The sequence below is a fragment of the Cervus canadensis genome, chromosome 8, assembly GCF_019320065.1.
Source record: "Cervus canadensis isolate Bull #8, Minnesota chromosome 8, ASM1932006v1, whole genome shotgun sequence".
NCBI lineage: Eukaryota > Metazoa > Chordata > Mammalia > Artiodactyla > Cervidae > Cervus > Cervus canadensis.
This window is the reverse complement of record NC_057393.1, coordinates 55,692,930-55,716,860: the sequence shown is the minus strand read 5'-3', so window position 1 is coordinate 55,716,860 and position 23,931 is coordinate 55,692,930. Positions and strand designations below refer to the sequence as shown.

Here is a 23,931-nt window from a genome sequence, read left to right as displayed (position 1 = left end):
ATATTGAAATAGCATTTTATCTCATATTGGCCAACACGAAAAAGAATATTAACAGTAAGTGTAAGCAAAGGATATTGGAAAAAGGCCCATTCCTCTGTTGTGGATGGGTGAATTGCTACAGCCTTCATGGATTTCTTGAAATAGAACTTGGCCGTACCTAGTGACATTTAGAACATGGTCCAACAATCACACCTGGGAGAGCCATCCTATAAAAATTAAGGCCCAGTATGTACGAATCTATGGGCAAAGATCTGTATCCCAGACACAGCCTCCACACTGGTAAATCGTTGACAATGATGTGTACCTGAGGCCATTGCAAGGATGAAGGCTAATATATAGGAAACACATTTTGCAAATTAGGTATCAATATTAAAACACATAGCAATGTGGAAACACTGTGAGACTTCCGCAAGAGGACCTCAGCTTTCCTGCTGTGATTGCTCAGAGATCACCCTCTGCACTCTCCCACAGCCCAGCACTCAGTGAAGCAGCAAGGCAAACAGCAGACACGAACGTGACCGTGTAGGAGAGAAGCCTGTGTATTCCCAGACCAAAACAGATTCACCCTGGAGGCCTGCCCCCTGGAACTCTGGCTCCGAAGTTTATTGATGTTTCTCTCTTGAGTATTAATTACTCCCGGAAAGTGTGAGTTGAGAGCCAAAAAGAAGTCTCTGGATCTTAGAGACAGAGACTGAGCCCTGGCCATGTCTTCAGGGATCCTGGGATCCAGCCATTATCTGCTTGTCTCTGCGGGCTTTGTTATCTCACGGAGGCAGGTCTCCCAGTGGGTGCTTCCAGGGAGCGCAGAGGCTCTGGGACAAGTTTTCAGGGAATGTTTCTGGCCAGAGATGACTCTAGGAACCTTTGTTAAACTTCCCCTAGTAGATCAGAGACAGATGGGTTCCAGGGGAATTATGATAGTTAAGAGAAAAGTCTATAGGCTGGAGTGAGTGCACCCTAGGAGAAATGGAGGCCCCAAAGAACTCCTTGCTTGGGGAATCATTTACCTTTGTGTTAATGATGCCCCAAGTTAGTGAGCAGGCTTTTGCAAAAGCCTGATCTGCAGGGGTTAGAATGCTCGCTGCTGACTAAATGGAGATGTGTAGTGCTTATAAGGGTCTTCTTCCTTGACCCCTAACTAAAATGTATTCCTCTTAGCCCAACTCCCATGTCTCTCTACCACCTCTCTGGCTATTAGAATGCCATGGCCCTTTAAAAACAGTAAATATTGTGAAGCTAGTGTGACGAGGTGAGGTAAATAGAACTCAGCTGGAATCAACTTTATAAGATCCTGTGTTTGTACAGAGAGTCAGAAAGATGCAGTGGATGTGAAGTAGGACGACTGAGAACACTTCTCTAACTGCTTGTCATGTGTGTGTCACAAGTGGCTTTGCCTCTGAAATCTCTCTCTTTTGTGAAGTGGCATGAAACCACAGAGGAGCCCAGCATGCATTTGTTCCCTTTACTTTTGAAATAAAAGCTGTGCTTTTGAAAGCTGGCATGATGGGCTTTGAGCTTCGCAGGTGGTGCTAATGGTAAAGAACTTGCCTGTCAATGCAGGAGATGTTAAGAGATGCAGGTTCGATCCCTGTGCTGGAAAAATCCCCTGGAGTAGGGCATGGCAACCCACTCCAGTATTCTTGCATGGAGAAGTCTATGGACAGTGGATCCTGGCAGGCTACAGTGAATGGGGTTGCCAAGAGTTGGACAGGACTGAAGCCACTTAACATGCACATACGCATGATCAGCTGGCTATGCCTTCCAGTGGTCATGTATGGATGTGCGGGTGGGATCATAAAGAAAACTGAGCATGAAGAATTGATGCTTTTGAACTGTGGTGTTGGAGAAGACTCTTGAGAGTCCCTTGGACTGCAAGGAGATCCAATCAGTCAATCCTAAAGGAAATCAGTCCTGAATATTCATTGGAAGGACTGATGCTGAAGTTGAAACTCCAACACTGTGGCCACCTGATGTGAAGAACTGACTCATTGGGAAAGACCCTGATGCTGGGAAAGACTGAAGGCAGGAGCAGAAGGGGACGACAGAAGATGAAATGGTTGGACGGTATCACCAACTCGATGGACATGAGTTTGAGTAGTATGCTGTAGTCCATGGGGTCACAAAGAGTCAGACATGACTGAGTGACTGAACTGAACTAATGGTTTCCAAATAAAATTATTATAACTTAATATAACAGAAAAGTAGCCTTCAAATAAACTATAAATATTTAATAAATTAATATGTAGCACATAGAGCTTCACAAGTAAGTGTTGGTGTTTGAAGTATTTATAAAAATAGGTACTCAGTTGACAATGTAACAGTAAATCAATTCTATTTGAATTAAAGAGTTAAACATGGAAAATGAAACCATGGAAAGGTATGATGTCTATTTAATTAATCTCTTAATGGCAAATGGGCTTCCCTGGTAGCTCAGACAGTAAAGAATCTGCCTGCAATGTGGGAGACCTGGGTTTGATCCCTGGGTTGGGAAGATTCCCTGGGGAAGGGAATGGCTACCCACTCCAGTACTCTGGCCTGGAGAATTCCATGGATAGAGGAACCTGGCAGGCTATAATCCATGGGGTTTCAAAGAGTCAGACACAACTGAGTGACTTTCACTTCACTTCACTTAATGGCAAATAACTTAAGCACAAAACTGAAGAAGAGAAGGAAAATTAGTGAGAAATAGATTTAACTATGTAAAAATTTAAACCTCTGTATATTGAAAACTTTTGGGGCTATATGAGAGAAATAATTAATATTATTAATATGTAAAAAGATCATCCAAGTCAGTAAATAAAATATAAACACTCTAAAAGAAATGTAGTCAAAGGATAGGAGCAGATAACAACAAAAGAAATTCAAGTGATAATACACAAGTGAAAAATTCATCTCATTGTACATCATTTAAAAGATCAAGATCCAGATGTTGCCTATACAATGGCAAAGGCCCAGATGTGCGTTAACACAATGATAGAAGCAATAATGTTAATGAAAAAAAAAAAAAAAGAACTGAGAGGAAGTTCCTCCTTTCAACAACAAGCATAGCCTGTTTTTTTCAATTGTTTAATTACTCGGGTTAATTTTCTATTGCTGAGTAACAAATTATCACAAAGTTAAAACCTTAAAGAAACACACAGTAATTATCTTACAGTTTTTTTGTGGGTCAGGAGTCTGGGCATAGCTTAGCTGGATTGTAAGATTCCAGTCAAGGTATTGGCCCAGATTTGGTTCTCATCCAGAAACTTGACTGGTTATGTATCCACTCCCAGACTTACTCAGGTTGTTGGCAGAATTCACTTCCTTGTCACTATTAAGACTAAGGCCTGGCTTCTTGCTGACTTTTAGCTAGAGGCCACCCTGAGCTCCTAAAGGTTATTTGTAGTTCTTTCACTTGTGGCTCTCTATGTAGGTCCTCTCTCAATGTGGCAGCTTGCTTCTTAGAAGCCAGTATGGAAAAGAAAGAAGTACTAGTAAGATAAGGTCTTGTACAATGTAATGTAATCACAAGAGTGACAACCATCATCTTTGCCACATTCTGTTGGTCACAAGCAAGTCAGAAGGGTCATCTGCACTCAAAGTTAGATCACACAGGGCCTGAACACCAGGAGGAGGGTCATGTGGGCCATCTTAGAGTATACCCATCACACTGCTGGAAAACAGGTGCATTCTTTGGAAGACAGTCTGACTAAACACTCTTATCATGTAATCCAGCAATTGTACTTCTGAGTATTTACCCAAAGAAGTTGAAAATTATGTCTACACAAAAACACAGACATACATTTTCAACTTCATCGGGAAGATCCCCTGGAGGAGGGCATGGCAATCCACTCCAGTATTCTTGCCTGGAGAATCCCCACGGACAGAGAAGCCTGGCAGGCTACAGTCCATAGGGTCACAAAGAGTCAGACATAACTGAAGCGACTTAGCCCACACACACAATAAAACCTACATGCAGATGTTCGAAGCAGCTTTATTCATAATTGCCCAAACCTGGAAGCAACGAAGATGTCGTTTAATAGGTGAATGGAAAATAAATTGTGTTATATCCAGGAGAATATTCAGTTCAGTTCAGTTCAGTTGCTCAATCATGTCTGACTCTCTGCGACCCCATGAATTGCAGCACGCCAGGCCTCCCTGTCTATCACCAACTCCAGGAGTTTACCCAAACTCATGTCCATGGAATCGGTGATGCCATCCAGCCATCTCATCCTCTGTCGTCCCCTTGTCCTCCTACCCCCAATCCCTCCTAGCAACAGGGTCTTTTCCAATGAGTCAACTCTTTGCATGAGGTGGCCAAAGTATTGGAGTTTCAGCTTCAGCATCAGGGGAGTATTATTCAGCACTAAAAAGAAATGAGCTACCAAGCCATGGAGGAATTTTAAATGCATATTACTAAGTGAAAGAAGCCAATCTGAATAATAGATTGATAACAGAATAGCCTATTCACGTGTTGAGGAATATGAGCAATCTCAGTACATTCCCGCTAGTTCTGCAGTGTGAACCCACAATTGTTCTAAAGTCATAGTCTTAATTTAAAAATGTAAGTAGAAAAATTTAACAAAGCCAAAGTTAACTTTTTTGATAGATGAATAAAGCTGACACATTTCTAGCAACATTGATAGATTATTAGAAAGGAAAACAGACGTGAAAATAGATTGCAAAGAAAGACTGAGATCAGAGACTGTGGCTCACTGTCAAGCACACATTGTCGTTTTTCAGTCTCTTAAGTTGTGTCCGACTCTTTGCTACCTCATGAACAGCAGCACTCCAGGCTCCTCTGTTTTTCACTGTCTCCTGGAGTCTACTCAAATTCATGTCCACTGTGTCTATGATGCCATCCAACCATCTCATCCTCTGTTCCCTTCTCCTTCTGCCCTCAATCTTTCCCAGCATCTTTTCCAATGAATTGGCTCTTTGAATCAGGTGGTCAAAGTATTGGAGTTTCAGCTTCAGCATCAGTCCTTCCAATGAATATTCAGGGTTGATTTCCTTTAGAATTGACTGGTTTGATCTCCTTGCAGTCCAAGGGACTCTCAAGAGTCTTCTTCAGCACCACGGTTCAAAAGCATCAATTCTTCGGTGCTCAACCTTCTTCATGGTCCAACTCTCACATCCACACGACTATTGGAAAAACCACAGCTTTGACTAGACAGACTTTGTTTGCAAAATGATATCTCTGCTTCTTAATATGCTGCTAGGTTTGTCATATCTTTTCTTCCAAGGAGCAAATGTCTTTTAATTTCATGGCTGTAGTCACCATGTGCAGTGATTTTGGAATCCAAGAAAATAAAGTCAGTCACTGTTTCCATTGTTTCCCCATCTATTTGCCATGAAGTGATGGGACCAGATGCCATGATCGTCATTTTTTGAACGTTTTGAATGTTGAGTGTTAAACCAGCTTTTTCAATTTCCTCTTTCACCTTCATCAAGAGGCTCTTTAGTTCCTCTTTGCTTTCTGCCATTAGGGTGACGTCATCTGCATATCTGAGGTTATTGATATTTCTCCCCGCAATCTTGATTTCAGCTTGAGCTGCATCCAGCCTGGCATTTTGCATGATGTATACAAGTTAAATAAGCAGGGTGACAATATACAGCCTTGATGTACTCCTTTCCCAATGTCGAACCAGTCCGTTTTTCCATGTCCAGTTCTGACTGTTGCTTCTTGACCTGCATACAGATTTCTCAGGAGGCAGGTAAGATGGTCTGGTATTCCCATCATTTTAAGAATTTTTCACAGTTTGTCCTGATCCACATGGTCAAAGGCTTTAGCACAGTCAATGAAGCAGATGTTTTTTCTGGAATTCCTTGCTTTTTCTATGATACAACAGATGCTGGCAACTTGATCTCTGGTCCCTCTGCCTTTTTTAAATCCAGCTTTACATCTGGAAGTTCTTGGTTCATGTACTGTTGAAGCCTAGCTTGAAGGATTTTGAACATTACCTTGCTAGCATGTGAAATGTGTGCTGTTGTGCAGTAGTTTGAACATTCTTTGGCATTGCCCTTTTTTGGGATTCGAATGAAACTGACATTTTCCAGTCCTGTGGCCACTGCTGAGTTTTCCAAATTTGCTGGCACATTGAGTGCAGCACTTTCACAGCATCATTTTTTAGGATTTGAAATAGTTCAGCTGGAATTTCATCACCTCCACTAGCTTTGTAGTAATGCTCCTGAAGGCCAACTTGACTTCACTGGATATTTCTTTAGTTGGCCAAAATCAGTTCCAGCGACTTACAACCATAGAATCATAAATGAAACAACTGGTTTAACTGCCAAACTCGTCTTTATTTGATAGATGAGCAGATTTAGGACCAGAGAGGAAAAATGAATTGCCCAAGGGCACATGGGTTTTCCACAGAAATGGATCTAGAACTCAGAACTAATCATTTCAATTCAGAGATATTTCTCTATGTTACATTGCCTCACTGCCTCTTATATTCAATAGTCCCTTTCTCCCTGCCCCACCCCAGATGCACACAACCACTGAATACAAAGTTTTTCCCACATGTAGGCTCTGTGATATAATTCAGCCTTTTAGAAGTGGGGGAAAATAAAAGTACCAGGAAAAGGATGAGAGGAATAAACTCTAGATGAAGTGGTGAGTTTATGAAGTGCAATGCTACTTAGGACTTCTCATCCACCAGGCAGAAGTGATACAGTGCCTGGGCACTGCTCTGGGAGCACACTGCCTATTTCCCAGATTGTTCCCCATCTCCATCTTGCTATAGGAATGTAATTGGCTACACATTTATATTTAAATTGTAAGTATAATGCATTCACATGGTAAAAAGTTCAAATAGTTGTACTGAATCAAAGGTTCAAACTGTGGAGAGCAAACTAACTGTTCACCCAACTCTAAAACATTCTCTAATGTTAGTCTCTTCAACTGCATTCTACCCCGCAAGGGTAGGGTTCTAGCCTTACCTTTGAACCTTCCTCTTAGTGGCCCCGAGACACTGCTCTGAATGAATTTTCAGAGAATCCTTGGAAACAGTTTTTCTGAGCAGAGAAGTGTTGAAAGCCTGATGGATTTTAACATGGAATGAGCTAAGGAAAGAATGTCAGGTATGTAAAGGGGGAAATAGAAACAAATCAAGGAGTAGGCTGTAGAGGAGCGCAAAGAAAGAGAGGAGCACAAAAAATAGCTACGATTTAAAAAAAAAAAAACACTTTACATGATTTACTTTCCTACCAAAATAAGAAAGGGACTTGCTTATACCCCTGTGCTTTGTATATATTTAATGTCTAAGTTACAGTGGAAATGGAAATGACATCCAGGTAATTTGACTAAAATATGCTCAATTAAAAAAATTAAGTTTGTATCCTCAAAGACATTTTACTAAATCCTAGCTGACTGTAAAGAGTGGCCTCAAATTTGTTAGCATTTTGAGTATGGTACTTTCAAGGGAAAATACAAGTTCAATGTAGAGAAAGGCTGGTTTCCATTTTATTTCCTTTGCTGCCATCTAGTGACTATTTCAGGTAATGTAAATAAATGAAGGCGTCCAGCATCCCAGATGGAGAAGGAAATGGCAACCCACTCCAGTACTCTTGCCTAGAGAATTCGGTGGACAGAGGAGCCTGGTGGGCTACTGTCCATGGGATCGCACAGATTCGGACACGACTGAAGCGACTTAGCATGCATGCATGCATGGGAGAAGGAAATGGCAACCCACTCCAGTATTCTTGACTGGAGAGTCCCAGGGACAGAGGATCCTGGTGGGCTGCTGTCTATGGGGTCGCACAGAGTCGGACATGACTGAAGCGACTTAGCAGCAGCAGCGGCCAGCATCCCAGAAGAATGAAGACTTCAGGAACATTCCATTTCTTTTGCCCATGCAGTGCCCTCATTGGCCTGGAGTGTTTTTGATTGAGCCTTGGAATCTGATCTGCTGATTTGCAGCAGTGGTGACACTTAACTCCTCAAGAGCACTTACTAAACGTGTTTCTGGGTCCTCTATAAAGGCAAGCAGACCCCTGAAAATGAGAAGTGGGATTCAATTAAAGCGCAAGCAAAGAGCCATGAGGACATCACGAAAAACAAACCCATCACTGAACAGATGAATATATGATTACACTGAAGCTAAATGTTTTACAGTGAGAAATGAGCCTTTTCTATAAGAATTTGCTGCCATGTTATGTACATTTGTTATTGTATATTTGGGACCAGTTTCTCCAAAGCATAATTTCTAGGTCAAACAGTATACCCATATATAAATCTGCTAGATATTGCCAAATTCCCCTCTGTAGAGGTTCCAATATTTTGTATCCCCACCAACAAAATGTGAGTTTGGCTGGTTCTCCTTAGCTTCGCTGGCAGAGCAGGGTAATACCAATATTATTTGTTAATAATACCAAATATTTTTTGATAATATCAATCTGGTAGGTAGAAAATGATAAGATTTTTGTACTTTCGGTTTGCTTCTGTTTTTACTATTGTTTCAATCAAAGTCTACTGAGGAAAAGAAAACTATACCAAATAATATAGAAAACTAAATGCAGGTAAAAGGTTAAAACAAAAATTGGACTAAAAAGGCAAAAAGAAAGCATGAGGAAATAGAGAAAGAGTGCAAGCTAAATCAACTATATTAAAACTCTTCACATTTGGAATATACAGAATGACTTTGGCCTTCAACTGAACCTTGACTTTTCTCCATGACTGTTGCCCCCAAATCATCAATGACCTCTCTCTGACTTACCTGGTCAAACTTTGACACTTAGCCTTTTAATCTCACTGAATTTAGAGGGGCTTCTTACGTGCCAGAAGATTGCCTTGAACATAAAGAAATGACTGGTAGGGTTCTCTGAGATCTGAGAAAGATACTCATCTCAGAAGCTTTATTTAAGTCAACATGCCCATCCCCAATTTCTGAATTTTTAAAAATCTGTGCCTGAGAGGTCTCTTGAAAAACTAGGGGGCAGAATGGCACATTAAACAAACCACTATAATCTTGGCCCAGTTTCTCAAAAACTATGACATGGAGTAATCAATAGCAATGTATTTTACAACAAAGATAACACGTAAGAAAAAACTTACAACAAGGTTAATTTATGTAGGCTGATGCAAAAACTCTGAATAAAATACTATCAGATATTATAATGCTAATAATAAAACAGCACTAGTAACAAAATCCTATTACTTAGTAGGTATATTTTCTAGAATTTATTCAGTACATTACCAAGTAAATGGATCAAAGGAGAAAAATATAAATCACTACCTCATAAAATAATCACAAAAGATTTAATGCTAGTTATATTTAAATTTTAGACAACACTGCTATGTGTACTGGGTTTTTCTCCAAGGAATGTAGCCAAGAATTGTATCTCTGTAGTTTGCATCTTTTCTCATCTTTCAGTAGCAAAATTTATGTTTCAAACTGGAGTGGACTATTTTGCACTTATTACAAAAAACGAAGCAAAACTAATTATTTTACCAGATAAGCCCCTGTGCTTTATCTAAAACTGACAGAAAAGAATTTCTGGGTTATGAGTTTTATTATAGAACTCTGAATTTAAGAAACAGCTTAATACATTTTTACCTGAAAAAAAAAAAAAGGGAAATGGATAGCCCCTTTCGTCTCTAGGGTGGTGAAAAATCTAGTCTCAATCCTGTTTCGTAGTCCCCTCAGCCCCTCTAGAGTTGCATCACACAGTACCCTATGTGGTACCTGGACTTCAGAGGAACGTCCTCTAGTCTTCACCATGGCTGTGGTTGGGATGTTCACTGTCCAGGATGACTCATCTATTTGAAATCAAGGTGAGGTAGCAGATCCATCCCCTGTGCACTAAAGGATCTTGCTCTTACAGGTGGGTCCTCCTGGTGCCTACGCAGCATGCTGTCACTGGTCCTGTCACACACACTCTGTTAAGAGGGATGCACACCCCTTTCTCCCATGTCTTAAGAAAGTGTATAGGTCTTAGGACCAATTTTCTAATTCCAGGGGTGATGTCCGCAATCCTGGATTTTCCGATTGCCTTAGTGACTGTATGGGATTTAGGATCAACTTCCCTGGATGAGTGTATTCTGTCTGGAGGAATGAGGATAAGAAAGGGATGCCTCTGGATCACTGGTATATCAGGTCTGGCCTATCTCTCACTGGTCCAGAGCCCCCTGTATGTGTGCTCAGTCACGTCCGACTCTGCGACCCCACAGACTGTAGCCCACCAGGCTCCTCTGTCCATGACATTTCCCAAGCAAGAATACTGGAATGGGGTACCATTTCTTTCTCTGGGAGGATCTTCCTGACCCAGTGATCGAACCCATGTCTCTTGCGTCTCCTGCATTGGCAGATTCTTTACCACTAGCAAGGTCCAGAGCCCTACCAGCCAAAACAGATTCACTATCTGCACCCCCACCCCCACCCACTCCAAAACGTGGTTCAGGGACAGAGCACTGCATCACATTGTACTCTCAGGGACACCAAATGTCAATACAGCAGCCACTTGCTGTTCTCTGAGCAGATTCTTGTGCTTTGCAGCTTCCACTCCATCATGTACCTCTACCTCTCACCATGCCAGGCTGTCCACCTCCACCGCCAACACAGCCAGCCACACACAAGGCCTTGAAAAGATAGTTCAGGTGTGGTAAACTGGTAAGAAGTACTGTGAATTTTAAAATCTGGATTTCTGGTTTCTCTTGAAATTATCAAGATGTGGCGTATCTGGGCCTGATTCTCTGCATGGCAACGACTAAAATTGAGTCAGGTTATCCTGTTAGATGGGCATGCGCACTTCAGGTTACAGCACTCTTCTCACTTCACTCATTTGCACTAGCTACCTCACCTCTACAGACTTCTAGGTTTCTATTCCTTGAGTGTACACGTCATCTGTTCCAAGAGCCCTTCCTTCTTCCCTGTACCTGATGAAAATTCTCCCAATTTGAATGGCAATCAGACGGTATATTCATTACCTACTTTTTACTTTCACTTAAAAAAAATTTACCTTTTCTACCTGTCTTTGGTAGAAATAGATATGGGCAGTACTTAACAAATATTTTATTTTCTCAACAGAATGATAGCATTTCCTTCCCTATCATGGGGCCTAAATTCCGTCTGTAGCTATGTATCTTTATTTTGAAGGCATACTCCCACTACCTGTCAAAAGTTCAAATGAATATTTCAATTTCCCTTAGGAACTTACTAGATGGTTCTTGTCCTTTATAACTTTCTTTCAAGAGTACTGACTCAGTCAAAATAAAATTGAACTCACCTTTAAATCTGTGGGGGTAATACTTTTGCTGCTGACAATTTTAGATTTAATTCAATAGCTTTTCTGTGTCCGAAGACCTAATAAGTCAATCAGTAAAATTTAAACAATGTCTTTTGTAAAAGATAACTGTGATCACTTTGTAAAGCATACCTTTTGTTATTATGCTTTATTGCTTAAAAAAAAAAATTAAGGTTTGTGGCAACCCTGCATCAAGTGTTTATCAGTGCCATCTTTCCAACAGAACTTGTTCACTTTGTTTCTGTGTCATATTTTGGCAATCCTTGCAACATTTCAAACCTTTTCATTGTATTTGTTACATGGTAGGTGGTGTTTCATGTTACTGCTATGATTCACTGAAAGCTCAGATGATGGTTAGCATTTTTAACAGTAAAGTATTTTTAATTACACTATTATATTGTTTTTTAGACATAATGAATGCTATTGCAGTTAATAGACTACAATATAGTGTAAACACAACTTCACTATACACTGGGAAACCAAAAAATTCATGTGACTCACTTTATTGTGATATTTGCTTTATTGTGGTACTCTAAGGCATGCCTGTACTCACACAACACTGTGAATATCCTATTGGATCAAACTGCTGTCGACAAAGCCATCTTCATGACTTGGCACTCAAATACAAGGCCATGAGGGAGGCAAAGTTCAAGTTTGAGGCAATCAAAGACAGGCAAAGCAAGTGATTCTTCCAAGGCTGTGATTTTAGATGCTGCCTATATCATCAAAGCAACTTCCCAGGAGAAAAATAAACAGAAGGTAGTAATATGCAAAATACTCTTTAAAAAAAATTTTTTATGGGTAACTGTCATTAATACAGCAGGATCAGATATGATTATGAAAGATAAAAAAAAATCAGAAGAATGTTAGCATTTAATAGAAATTAAAACCTGAGCTGAAGGCTGATCAAAATGTTTGATACTTGGCACTGTTCTCATGAAAGATAAGAAACTTATTTGGTCTTATAAATAAGACAGGTAACTCAGAAAAAGTTAAACTTAGATTTCAAAAAAGCTACAATGCAGTAACACTTGACTTTTTAAAAACTTCACTATGCTACTGGCAAACATTCAAGATAACCAGGGTTATATGAAGCTCTTGAAGGGGGAGGCAGGGAAGCATATAAATTATAGATTTTTAATTTGCAAGTTGAGATTATTTTGAAGAAATAATTTTGGTTTATTTATTCATTTAGCTCTAAAAGGCTGGCTCAGTTTGTCAGAGCACAAGAGAGAGCTGAAAGAAGTCAAAGACATGGGTATGGGCTAACATAAAGCCATTCCAACTTCTAAAAACAAGTGACACAGTGTAATACCATCACAAAGGACAGCATTAGCAGGAATAGGACACCTGTGATCTAATTCACTTCTCTCTTTGGCTTCCAGAGTATCACTTACTAAGAATTTGATGAAAAATGGGGAAATTCTACTCCTTTAATTAGTAACTATCATTAAACAGGAGAAACAAACAAAAAAAGCTAACACAAAGTGATGTACTTCACTAAAAATCTATGAACATGAATTCATTTTAGTATGCTGAATCTTGAGACATACTTACAAAACAATGGTTAATATACTACAAAACTTTAAAAACATAAAATCTCGTCTATGGCAGAACTCCAAAACTGATGGAATTAATTTCTCCCTTTTAATTATTCCTTCTAAGGAAAGTCCTGAAACTGAGCAGTCACTGGAATTTCTACACTTTTACACGTCATCAAAACATGATTTTTTGTCAAAATGATGCAGGAATCAATTTCGAATGAGATCAAGGAGCTTATGTTCTCTAGAAACACATTTTCTGTTTTTTGTACTGCAGGTTACATATAAAATAAGGAAGGCTGGACTCATAACTTCTCTGGGCCCAATGTCATTAAACTCCCAATGTCCTCATGCTAGGAAAGGATATGGTATTTAAGTACACTACTAAATTTAAAAAATATCTCCAGTTCCAAAAGAAGCACTTTTTATTTTTTAAAAAAGGGCTGATGCAGTGCCCTTACTTAGCGGAGACCAGCCACTGACTTTCTTCCTTTACCAGCTTTCCAAGATGATACCAAGTGAGTTTTTGCCCTGATATTTTTGCCTCGGGTTTTACGGGGCTTCTCTTCTTTGTGTACCTTCATGTGCTGCCTAAGGTGAGAGCTCTGGCTGAAGCATTTGCCACATTCACTGCACTGGTAGGGTTTCTCCCCAGTGTGGGTTCTCTGATGCTGAATGAGGTGGGAACTCTGGCTGAAGCATCGGCCACATTCATCACACTGATAGGGTTTTTCTCCAGTATGAATTCTCTGGTGCTGAATGAGATTTGAGCTCTGTTTAAACCTCTCTCCACACTCATCGCATTTATAGGGCTTTTCCCCGGTGTGGATCCGGCGATGCTGAATGAGATTAGAACTCTGAAAGAAACTTTTCCCACAATCTGCACATTTATGGGATTTCTTTCCAGTATGGATCTTCTGGTGTTGAAAAAGAGTTGAGCTCTGACTGAAGCTCTTTTCACATTCAACACATTTATAAGGCTTCTCATCCAAGCTTCTTCTCAGTCTACTCAAGCTTGAGTCAAATCGGACAGTCATCCCCCATCTCTGCCGCTGCCGGCCTGTTTTGCGCTGGTTCTCATAGACTTTTCCTTGGCTTGAGCTCCGAGATATACCTCCTTTAGGTTTTCCTAACCGCATGGTGAAGAGTCAAATGTATTCTTAAGAGAGTCTATGTTCTTCTTCTGAATGAGTGTTCGTTCCACTTCCTAGAGATACACAGCTCAGAATTTTCTGTATAAAAGAAAAAAATAAAAAACAAATTATAGATGATTTGTTATTCAACTTTAACACCTCTTTAGCCCATCAAAATTGATCTATTTTAAAATTGCGAATGTATTCAATATATATATGAAAACAAATATAATTCTAGGGAAAAATATGTGCAAAATAATTCTAATAATTTCAGTGAAAGTCACTCAGTCCTGTCCGACTCTTTGCGATCTCATGGACTATACAGTCCACGGAATTCTCCAGGCCAGAATACTGGAGTGGATAGCTGTTCCCTTCTCCAGGAGATCTTCCCAACTCAGGGATTGAACCCAGGTCTCCCATATTGCAGGCAGATTCTTTAAAAGCTGAGACACAAGGGAAGCCCAATAATTTCAGAGTCTAAACTTAATAAATACAACCAAATTTACCTTTGGAGTTCTTGTCTGTTGGGACAGGACACAAAAAAGTGATAATATATAATACAAATTTTTGTTGGGCAATAACAAATAAGTATGTCATTCTGAAAGATTAAAAAGTAGAGACAACATAATATTTTAATGGGAATAAAAAATAGTTCCAAAAGACAATCAAAATTTGGGCAACAGATTATCATTATGTTTTAATATTTGCTCCCATATTAAGCTGGTAGTCATTTATGGGTGGCTAATCAGGGTGTCCAAATTAGAAAGAAATGACAAATCATACTACTTTATTAAATATTTGTTTATCCTTATTTGCTTAGCCATTCTACTTTCACAGTTGTGGAGGACAATTTAGTTCTAACTTTGTAGCATAGACTGTTTTGAATGTAAGAACTATTCTATAAGGAGTGGAAAGTTTCTGTGAATCTATTCAATAAATACTGGGTGAGAAAAATGTCAACAAAGAAATGTCTCCTTATTATTTCTTCTACATTCCACTGATCCAAGAAAGGACAATTGTTTGAAAACTTGATACAAGAGGATTTTTTTCTGGGAGGCAAAAATTTCCAAAGAACTTTATTTGATAGTGTAATGAAACAGAATAAAAGGTGGTAGGTAAAACACAAGAAGAAGAGAAGAAAGTAAGTTTACACGTAAAAATAGGGAGGAACTTTAAAAATACCTAAATGCTGCAAGAATTCAAAATTTCAAATAAATTAATTTCATTTAATTACTTACAAGGTTATTTAAAATCATGGCCACAAACAAGCACAAACTCCAAATAGGTGAGAAATGTGGGAGAGCCTAAGACTGCAAAGGTAATACTATTACTGGAACTAATTTCCACCTCCTGTGTCAGCAAGTAGACTTTAAAATGGGAATAATCACCTTGGTCTTTGCATACAAGCTTACAAAGCAAATAACTGAAAACAAAAATTATTTCATGGTTATTGCTTTTCCTTCATTACATTGTATAACTGAAACTCTAGACCTGATAGTGCTGAGATTTTAACAGTGTATTTAACAGTTACATCTGCTGTAACTAAGGTAAGTACCAGAGAGAGAAAACACAAAATTAGAGAGCACTGCTCATTTCTTAACTTGGTAAATATTTGTGGAACATCTATTTCAAGGAGACATCTGTTAGGTACATGATGTTGGTGTTCAAAAATAGCTCTAATGGTAATTATATGTTAAAAAAAATTTTATTTTTCAATACTATAGAAGGCAGTTCTAGTAGGAAACTAATTCAGCTAGAACACTACGGACGACGAAATCATACAGGTAGCCTGCGTCACCGTGCTATTTCATTCTCAGAACAGGTTTATGGGATTATCTTCATTCTACTTCCATTTCTAAGGAAAGGGTAGGCATACTTTGGCCAGGTATCCAGCCCCTAGCAGCCTGACCCCAGAGCCTGTACTCGCAGTGGCAGAACTGACTGCAACCCCAACTTGCAATGTCAAGTCCAGCGCTCCGACTGGTGCTGTGCCAAACTCCATGGCAGTCGCGGGCATTACGGTAAACTTGAGTGAATGGAGCGAACAAGCTGGAATGTGCTTGCCTTCTCGCCAATAAAAACTGGGATGACAATAAAGCCGCAAGATTATCAGGGTGTTAGAAATTTACATGAGTCAAGGTCTGTAAATTGCTCAGAACAGCCCTGCGCTACCCAAGCGTTTATTCAATCTGTTTAATCCGGACACGCGCCTGATGGATGGCGAAAGGAATGCAGCTCAGAAGCCCAGGCCAGTCCTCTGGCCTCAATTCGCCCGGACTCCGGTTAAGGCCTCCGCCCTGCCGAGGCCTCCGACTGCCAGGCCCACGCCACCCCCTTCGCCCCCGGCCGGCGGGGAGCCCTCGGGGCCTCCCGGTAGCTGAGGCCCGAAGCCGCGCCCCCCACGCCGTTCCCGGGTCGGCGCCGCCCAACCGCGGCCAGCTCGCGCCCCTGCGGGCTCGGCCCACTCACCGCCGCCGCCCTCGCTCGCCTGCCCCGAGCCCTTCGCGCTGCCGGAAGTGCAGGCCGCGCGGTTAGTCTGCGCCACGCGGTCGCTCTAGGATCCTGGCGGAGTGACCCTCTATGGTCCCGAGCCCACCGGAAAAAACCGCTCTTCGTTTCTTCCTGTGCTTTTGTTTTCATCTCCTATCCCTCGAAAGGCGTCGTGTGGCCTCCCAGGAGCACAAGATCTGTGGTTATCTCCCTCTGTGATGAAGGAGCCACCAACCGGCCGGGAACTGCAGCCAGTGTTTCAGGGCTTTTGAACTCAATACCAGCCCGTTCGACCCCGAGACTTCATTGTACAAATATTAATTACTGATTATATAGAGGTACTTCTGGAGAGCCTAAACTATTCCTGATACTTTTGAGTCACCTTATTTAATTATACCAAAAAGCCCCTACAAAATGGGAACGATCATAATTTTTTTTTTCCCTTAAATGTTTTTATTGGAGTATAGTTGCTTTTTGGGAGGCTTCCCTGATGGCTCAGCGGGTAAAGAATCCGCCTGCAAAGCAGGAGACATAAGAGATGTGGGTTCAATCCCTGGGTCGGGAAGATGCCCCTGGATGAGAAAATGGCAACCCACTTCAGTGTTCTTGCCTGGAGAATCCCGTGGACAGAGGAGCCTGGCGGACTACAGTCCATGGGGTAACACAGATCGGACAGGACTGAGAGACGAAGCGCACACACGTAGTTGCCTTACAGTGTTGTGTTAATTGATTGAACTCATTTTACAGTTAAGGAAACCAAGGCTTAGAGTAGGAGTTTGCTCAAGTTCAGACAGTGTGTAAGTAGATGGCCACATATTGGAACGTGTCTTTTTGACTCCAAGTCTGGTGATTTTCAACACACCACCTGTTTTTCTTTAGTAATGATCTTTCCTGGTTTTCATCTCTTGCAGCCAATCGCCTTCTTGTCCCACCTAGCCTGTGCTGGGTCACCTGATCCCTCTTCTTCCTGGGCCCTCCTTTGCCTACAGAACGCCTCCAATCTAATGGCTTCAGATACTATCTGTGTGTGCTGAAGACTCTTGAACTGCTAACTCCAGTCTGAAGTTGGGATACAAGTATTACTGAGCTCTAGACTTGTATATAGAGTTACTCAGTGCCCATGCATGTGTGGTATACCCTCAGATGAACTTACTATATTCACCAAACATGTTACTTCAGCAGTCTTCATCCTGACAGTTGATGGCAACTCCAACTTTCCAGTTGCTCAGGTCAAAAATCTTGATGTTACTGTTGTCTCTTTTTTTCACCCCAAACCCAATTCCAAGCCATCTATAATTCTGTTAGCTCAATCTTCAAAATATATCCAGAATTGAACCACTTTCAACACCGCCACTGCTATTAATGCCACCAGGCTGCTATTACTTCCTGCCTGGATTATTGGATTAGCTTCCTCTCTGGTCGTCCTACATCTACTCACAGCCCCAGAGTGGTCCTCTGAAAAACCCAACTCAGATCATGTCATTCATTTTGTTCAAAATCCTCCAAAGGCTTCCTAAATTCTCGAAAGACTTTGCTCTTATTAGAGCAAAAGCTCCCCATGTTTCTAGAACAAGAGCTCATGACTTCACAGGGGCACCAAAGCTGTCATGATCTATCTTCTGTTCTTTGTCATATCTGTGGTGCTCAGAACAGTGCTCAGAAGGTAGCAGGCACTCAGAAAATATTTGTTGAATGAGTGAATTTATAAGATGTCTCATTGTTCACAAAGTGCTTTTACATCTGTTCTCTGGTCATTCATCTTTACTATAGTCTCATGAAGCAGGGATCCTAGTATCTGTCTTAAAGAGCAATAAAATAAGGCTGAGAAGGAAACTTTCCTGGAATACATAGTGGGTTGATGGCAGAAGCAAGACTAGATCAGAGGTTCAGATCTCAAGATGGAGCCTTCTGCTCTGCAGATGGAAAAGTGTGAAACTAAGTCCTGGACAGGGACTGTCAACTCAGTAATCTAGATGATAGCCAGACTGTTAAGATTAAATAAGATAATGGAAGGCACTTAGCACAATGCCTGCCACATAGGAAATATGAGGCATGGTTTGTTGTTGTTCAGTTGCTAAGTTGTGTCCGACTCTGTGTGACCCCATGGGCTGGAGCGTGCCAGGCATTGTTATTTTACTATTAAATTATTATTACAAGTGGTTGATTCTGGTGGCTGGATGGGGGTAGGGGTATGGGACAGTGCCCAAAGATAGTTTAGGTAAAGTTTCAAGAACAAAAGTGACCTGCTGGGACTGTTTGCTTTATGTGCATTAAAATAGTAAAAATTTATTTAAAAAATTTTACTAGTAAGAGAAGCGTTACTCGCTCAGTTGTGTCTGACTCTTCTGTGACTCCATGGACTGTATCCTGCCAGGCTCCTCTGTCCATGGAATTCTCCAGGCAAGAATACTGGGGTGAGTTGCCATGTCCTTCTCCAGGGATCTTCTCAACCCAGGGATCGAACCCAAGCCTTCTGTACTTCAGACAGATTCTTTATCATTTGAGCTACCTGGGAAGCCCAGTTAAAACTACACAGCCCACGTAAAGGTGGATTATCCCTTTTGCCTGTACCGGAAAACAGCTGGGCCAGCTACAGAAGGCCCAGAGATGTGTAGATGAGAGGAGTAGAGAACTAGATGAAGGAAGATGAACCTTAAAAAGGAGAGAACAGCAGTCAGGAAATAAAGGGCTGTGGGTAGCCAAGAGTGAACAGAGTAGGAGGTGAGGATGGAGAGAGGCAGGAGATAGGAAAGGATACGGTGGAGAGGAGGGGGCGGAGTAAAGAAGAAAAGGAAGGGGAGAGGGAGGGAAAGTAGGCAGGGTCTTATGCTCTCCGTTTATGTAGGTATGATAATAGCCAACACCTGTTGAGTGCTTACTAGGTTCCAGGTACTGTTGGAAGCACTGGCAGTTCCTCATTCAGTATTCCCGTGGTGTGATGGTTCCTGAGCATTTGCTCCACCCTTCTTGAGCTTTACATCCCTGCTTAAAGCTGTGTGACTTTCATCGTCTCCTAGTGAATGACTGCCCATTCCACTGATATTAACTTTATATGAGTAGTATTGGCCAGCTGCACGTGTGTGCATGCAACGTATAGCCCATTCCAGAAGAAGCTTTGGGTCACTCTGTTTCTGCCACCATTCTTTTTTCCCTCTGCCTCAAGAATAATATGTCCCAAGTAGTGGCTGCTCCAGGATGAGAGGGCATGTGGAGTGGACCCACATGAGCCCACTTGCAGCCACCTGCAGTCACATGTAACAGGCCAGAGAAATAAACGCTCTTGTAAGCACTCTTAAGAGATAAGAATTGTTATAATCCTGTAACAATGAGAAAATGGAGGCATGTCGCTTGCCTAAGGTTACATGTTCATAAGTGGCAGACAGTTTGGCCTCAGAGCCTATGCTCTTCGCCTCTACCTAGCAGTAATCTGTCAAGTAGAATTCCATAGAATTACTTTTAAACAGAGTAAATGATTGAAATTGGTCACACTGGATATTTACAGATCCAGTGTAAATATTTACAGATCTAGGGGATCTTCCCAACCTAGGGATTAAAGCCAGGTCTCCTGCACTGCAGGCAGATTCTTTACCAGCTAAGCCACAAGGAAGGCCTGGATATTTACAAAGCAGAAAGGAAAAAGGGGGGTGGGGGGGAGGGAGAGGGAGGAGTGTACAGCCAGGGCCACAGAGATAGGCTGTGTTCTCCTAACAGAACATCTTTCTGAGAAAATTGGGTCAAGACAGGCCAGCTCTCTCAGTGGTTAGGGCTTCTCTGGGAAACTGCTCACAGCAGGGGCCAGAGTGTCCCTGGGCCCAGGTGTATCTGAAGGGCTCATTCTAGGAAGAAGAGGCTTCTGGGCTGAGAACAGTTTTTTTTTTTTTTTTTTTTTGAGTATAATTGCTATAGAGTGTTGTGTTACAGACTGAGAACCGTCTTGGCAAGACAGCTTCTCTTTACTCTAGTTTTGTTCCTTGCACCCCAACTCCCTTGCAGACAGAGACACACACCAGAAAGCACTGCCTCGACAGGGAGCGCTGCTGCCTGGGGTCTGCCAAACTGTCTGCCACTTATGAACATGTAACCTTAGGCAACAATGCAAAGGAGGCTGGTCACACGTGTGGCCCAGGGACCAAGAGCAGTAACAGGGGCCGTCTCTCTCCCATAAAGGGCCCCTGAACAATGGTTCTGCCCTCCAAGCCTGAGACGTTGCTTTCTGTTTCCTTTGGGAAAGGAAACTCTGGGAATTCCCATTCCTGAGTTTGCAGAAAACATCTCTGTTAAAAGCCCAGCCAGGAGGGAGCAGAGTCCAAGGGCGGATCAGCAGCTGGCTTTCTCCCAGATAATCACAGCTCCTGGGACCTGAAGACAGCATGTGCACTTGCTGTTTTTACATTTGGAAAGGCTTGAGGCTGACTGCCTTTCCTGGGAGGCAGGGGCAGGGCAACTGACAAAAATATCCCACTGCTGCCTTGCAGCTGTGGGCACCTGGATCCTGCCCACATGGGCACATTGTGTATTGCTAGCTTCTCCACAATCACCCGATCTGACAGGGTAAGCCTCGTGCTTTATTTCCCTAGGACTAAAGGGCCAGGTGTGTCCTTGGTGAACCAATGGCTTTATTTTAACAGTGGGAAGGTCTTTAATCCATCTTCTGGTAAACATTCTAAGCTGGTAGCAAATGGTTATCACCACAGGAAAAACAAGCTGTTTTTGTTTTTTTTTTTTTATTCCTTCTGCTCATTTGCTCTGGGCAAATTACCCTGTTTTTCCTGAGTTCAGATCTTTTGCAATCATGTTGATTTTATCTTGTGTTTATTATTTTCCCTGGTTCCTGAGGTCTGACCTGGGAAGACCATCCTGATCTAGAAGAGGATGCTCATCACCACAATCTTCACTTTACCTTTGGATACATTTTTCTACCTGAGATACTAGTGAGTGAAGCAAGGTATGACAAACTCTCTAAAAGCTCTATGGAGAGAGGTACATGGAACTTCCACATAAACCAGCAGGAAACCTCAGAGCCTAGGAGAAAGCCTGAAATTGTGGGGTCCTGGTGAGCTGAATTAGCATCTTTTCAAATCGCCTCTGAAAAGCGAGTATTGTTGATAGAAAGCTTTGTAATCCTCAGATGGCTGTAGAACTGTACAGGCATACTTTGTTTTATTGTTCTTTGCAGACATTGCATTTTTTAAAAATTGAAGGTTTGTGGCAAGCTTGCATTGAATAAGTCTATTGGTGCCATTTTTCCAATGGCCTTTGCTCACTTCATATCTCTGTGTCACATTTTGGTAATTCTCACTACGGACAAAAAAATGTTGCACGTTGCCAGCCATTTCTGTAAACAAGAAATGTTGCCTGCTATCAAGCCATCGGTCACTGCAGCTGCTCCAAGGGTGTACCCCGAGGGGAATTCAGGATTGAGAAAAACAGGATACTGGCCCTACATAATTAAGATGCATATCTAAGGAGTAATTTTAATGACCCAGACTCTTGTATCTTTGTACACAGAAGGCAGTAAAATCATTAACTTGAGATGTCTGTTTTTTTGTGATTAGCATTAATCTTTTGATGTTTGACTACATGTTTTTTTGTTCTGTTTTTAAGCGAAAACTCCATATCTTGTTTCCTCCCTTACCTCTTTGGAACAGTTCTTCAGAGCTGTCTAACAGGCTCTCCCATGGGCGTTGGTCCTCAGTAAGTTCCCCACATAAAACATAACTCAGGAGGGGGGTTCCAGAGAGAAGGGACATATGTAAACAAATGCCAATTCATGTTGATGTATGGCAAAAATCATCACAATATTGTAATTATTCTCTAATTTAAAAAAACTCGCAAATTTTAGGCTGTGTTTTTTTTTAGTTGATATCACAATTTTCAAGCCTGTGGCTCAGATGGTAAAGCATCTGCCTACAATGCGGGAGACCCAGGTTTGATCCCTGGGTTCGGAAGATCCCCTGGAGAAGGAAATGGCAACCCACTCCAGTACTGGAGTTTTCCAGTGTTGCCTGGGAAATCCCATGGACGGAGGAGCATTGTAGGCTACAGTCCATGGGATCACAGAGTCGGACACGACTGAGCGACTTCACTTGTCACTTGTCATTATAATATTTATTACAGTGATCTATGATCAATAATCTTTGATGTTACTGTTGCAAAAGATTATGACTTGCCAAAGGCTCAGAGAATGCTTAGCATTTTTTAGCAATAAAGTATTTTTAAATTAAGGTATGTGCATTGTTTTTTGGACAGAATGCTATTGTACACTTCATAGATGACAGTGGGGCTTAAAGATAACTTTGATATGCAATGGGAAACCAATTTGTGTGACTCACTTTATCGTCATATGTACTTTATTGCAGTGCTCTGGAACCAAATATGCAATATCTGAGGTATGGCTGTACCTTTTCCCCTTGTTAGAGATTTCTTAGCTATGTTATTCAGAAGTTAGTTTTGATAACTTTTCTATTTCACAAGTGACCCTTATCAAGACAGGCCTTAAATGAAGTAATATTGTAACAACTGGAAAGAAAAGAAAAGAAAACCAACCAACCAACCCCCCAAAATAAAACTGGGGAATGTTTACAGAGGGTTTCTTCATCTGATGGCTCTTCATGTGTCAGGCCCTGTCTGCTCCAAGGTTAGTGGCGTCTTCAAGCTGGAAGGCTGACACAAGCTGTCTTAGGCAAATTGGGCCCAGCCTTGGGCCTCCTTCCAGGGAGCTTCACCATCTCTCTGCTCTGCAGATCCCCTGACCCTCCAGGGTGTGTGGCCTGTTCTGCCAATTAGGAGACCTCTGAATGCAGGGTGCAGCATGACTGTCTTTGTCCCTTCGGAGCTGAGCTCAGGTCTGGCACAAGGCAGTAGTCCCTCGATTACTGCTGAACGATGGTCAGCAGTTGTCCTTGACCTGAACTTACAAATGCGGTCTGGGAAGCTGGTGGTGGTTTTATTCATCATGTCCGACTCTTGTGACCCATGGACTGTAGCCCGCCAGGCTCCTCTGTCCATGGGATTTTCTAGGCAAGAATACTGGAGTGGGTTGCCATTTCCTTCTCCAGGGGATCTTCCCAACCCAAGGACTGAACCCAGGTCTCCTGCACTGCAGGCAGATTCTTTATCGTCTGAGCCACCAGGGAAGCCCTCTGGGTAGCTATTTCGCTATTTCACTGGGGAGCCCTGTTTGACTAGTTCTCTACCATCTCCTAGACCTGTTGCATCCCCCTGAGCCCTGGAAGATTCCCGAGGTGCTCCTGAAGCTAGAACTCTGCAATTCAGGGTGACCCTAACGCTTACTGTCCAGGCTGCCCACAGACCTCCTCCTCTGCGCCTGACAGCTGTCGCTGTCCTCAGGCCCCACACCAATCCCAAGGATATGCATGGAAAGGAAGGAGTCATGTCAGCATCAGAGTGGTGGGCTGTGGTTCAGCGTTAGCTCCTCTACCAAACTTGGCCACATGTGCTGTAGGACAAAAGTTTCAGAGGTCAGAGCAGAGGGTCAGGGTAGACACACACAAGCGAAAAAAAAGCTTGGACCTAACTCC

General features: G+C 41.9%; 1 protein-coding gene across 2 annotated transcripts; it reads right to left on the bottom strand.

Annotated features, from left to right (window-relative positions):
• Positions 1-11,352: 11,352 nt before the first annotated feature.
• ZNF22 (zinc finger protein 22) lies at positions 11,353-16,567 on the bottom strand. 2 transcript variants are annotated; one of them, XM_043476298.1, is made up of 2 exons: positions 16,370-16,567; positions 11,353-13,999 (listed from the first exon to the last, which is right to left on the bottom strand). In XM_043476298.1, exon 2 carries the CDS (start codon positions 13,904-13,906, stop codon positions 13,229-13,231), a length of 678 nt encoding a protein of 225 aa, XP_043332233.1. In that variant the 5' UTR covers positions 13,907-13,999; positions 16,370-16,567; the 3' UTR covers positions 11,353-13,228. The 2 variants fall into 2 exon arrangements, with proteins under 2 accessions (XP_043332233.1, XP_043332234.1); XM_043476299.1 differs by lacking the exon at positions 16,370-16,567 and adding an exon at positions 16,111-16,244.
• Between the last annotated feature and the right edge of the window lie 7,364 nt (positions 16,568-23,931).